We start from the raw sequence: 8,446 nt of genomic DNA on the forward strand, positions 1-8,446 counted from the left end.
AACATTTCATCCAACTGTTGCATGGTCTCAACATCATTAACAGGGAAATTATTTAAAAATGTTGTGTCTGTCATAGAAGAGTAATTACTATTAGAACTTGTGTGATGTTTAAGAAGATCTAAAATGACATCTAACTTCTTATCGATTCTAGTTAAGTACAAATTTAGATTTGTGTCTTCTATTTTTCTCTCATATCCAATATTTCCTAATTCTAAAAATAATAGATTTAATTTAAGTAATAAAATAACTTTTAGTTTTGTATTTAAATAGTATAACTAAAAAATAAAAAAAAATTTTAATGAATAATTATTGAATAAAATTAAAAAATCTGTATGCGCATATATTTAAATGTAACATAATACTGTCAATTATAGAATTTATTCTACTATATCTACTCAGATATAATTAAATATTGTAATTACCAGGTAAATTATCAAAATCAAAGTTTTGACCAAAAGCCATTGGTGATTTAGTGTTGATACCTTATTAAATTGAATCATAATTATTAGCAGAAGAAATATTAATTAAAACATATTATTTAATTTACTTGAACTGATTGTCATCAAATTATTATCTCCTTGTGATGGATTTGAAATGTCTAAATTGTTATAACTACACATTTGGTTTGTTAGTATAATATCATCGTTATTAAGACATAATGAATTAGAATTATTAATATAGAATAATTATAGAATTTAATTTTAATAACAAACTTTTAATAATTTTTGTTACGTCTATAAGACATTGCCTAGATATTATATTTGAGAAGTTAAATTGTATTAATTTAGTACATCTTAGATACGTATTATAGATGTTTATTGCGAGGTTGACTTTAAGACTATAAATTGACCATCTCTGCGAAGTAAAGTTAATCCCATGGCACAGTGGGTTATTAATCATTTTTGTAATAGTTTTAATAATTTTTAATTCATTTGTTAAAATTATATCGTATAAAGAAAGGTAATTGCAATTATATGATAATAAAAGTTATAATGTAATAAATATATTAGGTATATTAGTTATATAAATGACAAATTCATATTGGTCGAGACTTTGAGGAGGTAGTCCAGGTAATGGGATTGACACTTGTGGTAGTCGGGATAACCGAAAAGTACAGAATACCTATTTTTAATATTTGACTTGTTAAGTGAAAGCAACATGTAACCAAGTAGATTAATGCATATTATTTTGATTACCTATCAAATTTAATTGCTTATTTTTTAATCACGGCTTACCAATCTTGGCATATTTAATTCTTATTGTATAGTGTACACTCATAAGTTATAAATTTTACAGTAAATAAGTCTATTTTCTTTAACTTTCTCTCTGAGTGTCTTAAATAGGGATCAAAATGCCGGAAAATTTCCGGGCGATTGTAAACTCTACCGATGGTAAACTCTACCGATGGTACACTCTCCCGGGTCTACTCCAGTACTACCTGACAGAAACGTGTAAACTCTCCCGGATTTATTCCTGTACTACCTAACGGAAATATGTAAACTCTCCCGGGTCTAGTAAAAATCATAAAATAAATTTAATATACATTTAAGTTGCGTTTAAAAATAGTCAATCATATATAATAATAATTACGATATAAATTAATGTATTTAGCTGCTATGAACATGATATTATAGTCAAAATACAATAAAAAATAAAATTTCAAAAAATCCAATATACATTTAAGTTTCTTTTAAAAATATTCAATAATAATAATATAAGTTACAAGTACAAAATATACGTAAAAATTTCCAACTCGTAGTGTAGCAATAACATTTAAAACAACTCGGGAGAGCTTACATACTTCCTACAGGTAACTATAAAGTTGACCCGGGAGAGTTTACACATTTACTTCAGGTAAACATAATTTTAACCCGGGAGAGTTTACATTCGGGAGAGTTTACTATTTTTAAAAATCGGGATAGTTTACCATAAAATCGGGAGAGTTTACCACCGCCCAAATTTCCAGAAAATTTTGGGAAAATATCGGAAAAAAACCGTTTTTTTCCCCAAAACTTCGAAAAATATGATACAATTTAAGAATATTAAAATATTACATTTCCGAAAAAACCCGAAGTTTTTGGAAAATTAAAAAATTATTTTTACGCTTAAAATAATCGGAGTAAAAAAAAATAGATATATAGAAATATGTGATGATATTGGTATATACTATATATTATATTAATAATTTATATACTATGCTTATTGATAGTTCCCTTTCCACTTTATATTACTTTTTCAATTCTTTAAGAAAACATTTGTTTTTCATGAAATTTTACAATTTTTCCGAAAAAACCTGGTTTTTTTCTTAAAAATCATTTTTTCTAGAAATTTTAAATGAAACCAAATTTTCCCAATTTTTCAGAAATAAACCTGAAAAAACAATTTTTTTTTGGAAATTTTGATCCCTAGTCTTAAATTTTAGGTAGGTAGAAATTGTATTAGAAATTTTATTATCGTATCTTTTGTATCTATATTATAAATGATCGGTGTTTTATGTAGATTTTATATTAAAATTATTAGTAACATGTTACCTACAAGTTTTTACTACAATTGTTATCAACACCTATAGACTATAATTATAATAATTATGTTAATATTTAAATATTAATATTTATATTTAATATTTGTTAATCATGTTAATGAATTTTAATATAATGTATGTACATTTACTTAGATTCTTATTTTTTTTATAAAATATTTTAATATTTATTTTTGTTTACTTAATTATGAATGTTGTTTTGTGCAATATAGGTGCATTTTCCTGGAAAGCAATTGCAGAATACTATATACCAGTCATTATTCGTGTAATTAATGGTGAAGAATTGAAGTTTGTATCTGTACGGATGGCTGAAACTCAACTGCTCAGCAAGTACATACAACATTTACACGAAGATGTTTTTAATTGTACATCGGTGAAAAGTCACTTTATCACTGATTCAGAAGCAAATCTATTAAATGAGATTAACATAATACATGCTGATAGTATCTATGGAAAAGATACATTCTGTGCGGGCAAAGATTATATTGTCCGTTTAGAAGATGTCCTCGAGTTGTATACATTTTTAGAAGTATGTTACAACAAAATGCTGAACAAAATTACTGCCGGTCGCAAAGAAAAATGTGGTTTTATTAATATCGATTCCGAAGCTGTTGTACCATACTGCCTTGCAGATGGCCATAAATACATACCAACTTTTTATTTTGAAGGGGCTACGGAAGACCTAAATGATGGTGCTGTAGAACTTAAGGAGTGGAACTTTGCCTATCTTAAGTTCTGTTATAAAGTTCAGGGTATAAAAAATGAGCTGTATACTAGTGAATCATGCACAGTGACTACTCTCGATGTTATCAAAAATTATTTTACACCAGAAACGCGTTTTGAGGAATATTGGCCGGCTAAAGTGATTGAAACAAATCTCCTGATAAATCGAAAATCAACCGATGTTTATCCATCAGGTGTCTGGATCAAAGCCCCCCTTGAAGTACCTGCCCCCGAAAGTACTATTCCACACTCATTGACAGCTTCAGCACCAGTTATGCCACAGAGTATGCCAGTGGTAACGAATACCTTTCAAAATGAATGGCCATCAAAGCAAACGGTATGCATAATGTACTCAGTTTATTAAATATATTAAATTGCTTTTGTATTTAATAATAATAAAAAAAAAAAACTGTTGCTTTTGTTTTTTAAAATTTATTCAAATACACCAATGCTAAATTTTTTTTATTATTACCTTACAATTAATAAACAATGGGTCTATAAATAAATAGGTCCATTAATTAGGTATACATTTTGTAGTTTTGTAGCTAACAAAGTAATACTATAATATGATATATAAATGGGAAAAACGATTTAAATGCTTTAATTTTTACTCTCAGTTAGAAGATATCCGGAACGCGTTGCCACAACCAAAAAATGTGTTGTCCAAGCAAGACCAACAATGCCAATCTGCGGCTCGACCGTCCAAGAGACGGTTAAGAATGACCGGGCACGGCGGTAGTGTGATTTCCACCCCCGCCGCCACTACTGGTTGGTACTCGCCGACCGCAGCTGACAGTAACGATCTATTATTTAATTAATTTTGTTCTAATTTGTAATAAAAAAGTTAAATCTCCGTATGTAGTTTTTTATTATTGCAAAGTATGTACTTAACGAGTATATATAGTAAAATATTTTATCACACATTTGGGAGAAAAGTTAATTTTCAATAATAACATGTGTCCGGGCCGGGAGCATATTATAGTGATAATAAAATAATAATAATACGCGCGCCCGGTCACCAAAATACTTCGTGCGCTGCACACACACACCGATCGACTTGTGTATCTGTGTGTATACACTATACAGATACAGGTATAGCACTCAACAGGAAGTGGCAAGGTTCGCCGAACAAGACCTGTGAGTGCTAGTATGTGATGGTGTGTGTAGATGTGTATACGTGTGGGTGTGTGCTTCAAACTAACGGATAGGTAACTCTAAATAATAAATAGTAACTCAATTTGGTGATAGAGAATAAAATATAATAATAAAAAATATGCGGCCTACTTGGCTTAACAATAAAACGTATAAAAGATAATAAAAATAATACTACGGCCCTTTTGGACCAACAGGTAAAAATATATAATAAGTTAAATTGCCGGTTTGGCACAACTAATAGTATAAATAATAATAAAACAAATAAAAACTCACAATTTTGTCGGTGCTCGGCTGGCCAGCTGCTACCTAAACTAGTCTAAGAAAAATTACACACACAACACGAAAATAATAATTGAAATAATACACAAAATAAATAAACAAATAAGGTGATTAGCACCTATAAAACAATAAAATAATATAAACGTGACGGTTAACGCCAATAAAAATACAATATATAATATAAATCAAATCAGTGGCGATTAGCGCTCACATCAAAAATGAATATAATGATATAAAATGTGGCGATTCGCGCCGCACAAGGTACAATAAAAAACTAGTGACGATTCGCGCTCACAATTTTAACTTGTAAAAATTAAACAAACCGCCGTTAACGATGCATAAACGCTGGAGAAAGACTAACAGGATTATAATAATATTATACAGCCGACGGACAATTCCACGATCGCATTATTACTAAACATTATAATATTATATAATAATTCACAGTCGACGAAATAATATAACAATAATTAACAAAACAAAGATGACATAACTACAATAGAAAAAATTAATCAAATAAAGCGGACGGCGTGCGAGTGTTTGTGTGTGTGTGTGTGAATCGGTCGACGACGTGAGTATATTATTCATATTAATATTTAACGGCCGATTTTTGCGGCGCCAACAACATGCAATGGTACCTACTAGCTATGAGCTATCGTTCCTCGAATAAATATGTCAAAAACTATTAAGTGGAGTAAGATTATATTATTAAATTTACATGTATAAATATTTAAAATTTATAACATGCTAAATTAATTCTAGCTAGGAACCTATATATGTATTTTCTCTGAACGAGAATATGGATGAAGTACTATTGGTTAGTATAATATTATCAATGATAGGTAACACATTTTTTTTTATCACGCTTGCTCTAAATTTAATTTTTTATGACAGTTGTTGTATTATATAACTATAATTATGATCTATATAGGCACATATACACATTCCTTCGCTACAATTATTAGGTATGTCATCACGGGAAACAAAAAAAAGTTATTTTTAAATTGTTTTCTTATTTCATTATACTTTTATTGAATTAATTTTTATTATAATTAGTATTGTAGTGTTATACTGTAATATTTGAGATTCAGTAGATAATTTTTTTTTTTTTATCAAGAATATTGCATAGTTATTTTATTAAAACAAAAATTAAATGATAGGAAAAACTGATTTTTCTAATCACCCTGTTTCAAATATTTTCAAATATGACTAATATTATAATAAAATAAGTGTAATGTAAAAATAATAATGATTACATTTCTTAAGTAAGTTTTCCCTTTCTTTCTGTCTGTCTGTCTGTCTGTCTCTCTTCTCTCTCTCTCTCTATATATATATATAGGTATTTTTATATGCGTACGTAAATATATATATTAATATTTAATATTTTTGTTACACATTTGAAATTATTACTTTTGATTTCAGTAGGTGATTAATTTTACGCTACGTCGTGGTGCAAGTTAATTAAAAATATATATATTATATTGGCGGCATGGTTATATTATGAACATTGTGTAGTGTGTTTAGAAGATTTGAAAGTGATACATGTATCGGAAATCAGTAGCTTTTATTGAAATTAGTATTCTGTCTGTATACAATTATTCTACTTGATTGTTTGTCGACAAGAAGCAATGGCGAAAGATCAAAGTATAGGTCAATCGTCGATACACTATTTTACATGGATTGTTCTTACTGTAATTAAAAAATATACAAAATACATAAGCACAATTTTTTTAAAAACCTTCGAAGTTCAAATATTCAATATTGACAACATTTGTCAAAATCACGAATATTTGTAAACTTTTTTCAATTTTATAATAATATATAAAAAAAAAATCGTTATATATACCTATATTTATTTTGTGATTTTACTAAATATTGTAAGTATATTGTATAATCGTGTTTTTTATATCCTTAATTGATATACAATTTCCCCTTTTTATTAATAAAATAATATTTTTAACAAATTATAAAGTATATAAATATTTGTATTATTTATGAAAATTGTGAGAAAAAGGTATTGTAATTATATTATAAATTATAAAATGTATATTATGCAATTAATAATTGCATAATATATTTTGTTCTATTTTAAGCGAATAAGTGCATGCGTATTAGTATTTTTTAAATGCATTAATTAATTACAAGTCCTAGTAAAAACTATAATTTTTTTAATTTGGTTCCTAAAAACTTACTGCTCCTGAAAATGAATTATATTGAATTCTGTATGATCTTTTGCACCAGCTCCCATATGCCACTACAGAAATCTGAGGAATGCCTATAATAAAATTATATATTATTGGAGTGTTAAATTTGAATTCAATGATAGCTAGGTATCATTCTATACGAAAAATGATTCTGAACGAAGATGACCTTTGTCAGCCTAGGATATCATTTCGAATAGTTGGTGGAAAAGGTGGTTTATGTTTTAATGGCCTGAATACACCAGAATTTAAGTTCTTTTATAATTATTATAAGCTTAAATTATGGAAAATCTCGTATTGAATTTTCAACTTTTAGCTACTTATACAAAAATTGTTATTAATTATACCTACAAAATAATTTGCAAATATTCATGGTTTTGGTGAATTTTTGTCAATATTTGGACTTCAAATGCTAATAAAAAAAAAATTGTGTGCATGTCTTCTTATATTTTTTTAATTATAATATATGAATAACATATGAGGAACTGTGTATTAAATTTTCAATTATTTTGATTGGGCCAAAAAAATTTTATCGACAATTCAATAAAAAGTTTTTCAGAAAAATTGAAAATTTCAGTCGTCTATAAAAAGCTCAAAAAAAGTCAAAATATTTTGAAAATTAAATCATGTAAAGAAAATGCCAAACTTAATAACTGGTAAAATGTTCAAGTATCTACGACTTATACGTTTTGAATAATAACAAATATTTAAAATCATTTGAAGATAAATCATAATCATTACGCTATTTCGTAAAAATTTAAAATTTAAACGCACTTAAAATTTTTCCTATGATGCTTCGAGTTTTCTCTATAGCTACTTAAAGGAAAACTTAGAGTTATATTTTTAATCCTTAGTTATAAACACAACAAATTTTTCAACTTCAAAATTAGTTCCAAATTTTCGCGATATATGATTTCATAAGTTAAAATTGATAATCAAACAACGGGCTGTAATAATCGACGTCAAGCAAATGAGAAATTAGTAAAGAATGATATAAATCTAATATAATCTATTATTAAATAATATTATATTATATTGTCATGAAAAATGAAAATAATATTTTCAATTAATATTATTAAGTTAAAAATAGGTAACCTATACCTATTAATTATTAAAATAACCAACATATGTATAAAGTATGTACATTTGTACAATGATGCTATTTTTATATTGGCTTTTTAAAATCCGTAATAACTGTACAAAGCATGAATTCGAGAAAGATATCCACAAGTATCGAAAAAAACACACACACGCGCGCATATTTTTATGTATAATTCGGATAACTTGGTATAAGACCCAGTTTTTTTTTTTAAAAAAAAGATCAATTCAAACGTGTCTTTCCGCACGAACCATAAACTACAGTACATCATGTATTAATGAGTATTATTATACTGCGGTTATATTTTCGAATAAGAGTACATCAGAGCTATATATTGACATGTATATGTCTAATTGCTGGGGGTCATTCTGTTAATTTGTGCGACACCGAGAATATTCCCAGTCGAGACGGTATTGTTTATAGCAACCGGTATAAGCTCTGTAAAAATGT

General features: G+C 27.4%; 1 protein-coding gene across 1 annotated transcript; it reads left to right on the forward strand.

Annotated features, from left to right (window-relative positions):
* The first annotated feature begins 1,351 nt into the window (after nt 1–1,351).
* LOC126552605 (uncharacterized) lies at nt 1,352–4,111 on the forward strand. The gene is made up of 3 exons (XM_050207318.1): nt 1,352–1,391; nt 2,752–3,599; nt 3,880–4,111. Exons 1-3 carry the CDS (start codon nt 1,352–1,354, stop codon nt 4,078–4,080), a joined length of 1,089 nt encoding a protein of 362 aa, XP_050063275.1. The 3' UTR covers nt 4,081–4,111.
* The last annotated feature ends 4,335 nt before the right edge of the window (nt 4,112–8,446 follow it).

The sequence above is a fragment of the Aphis gossypii genome, chromosome X, assembly GCF_020184175.1.
Source record: "Aphis gossypii isolate Hap1 chromosome X, ASM2018417v2, whole genome shotgun sequence".
Taxonomy (NCBI): Eukaryota; Metazoa; Arthropoda; class Insecta; order Hemiptera; family Aphididae; genus Aphis; species Aphis gossypii.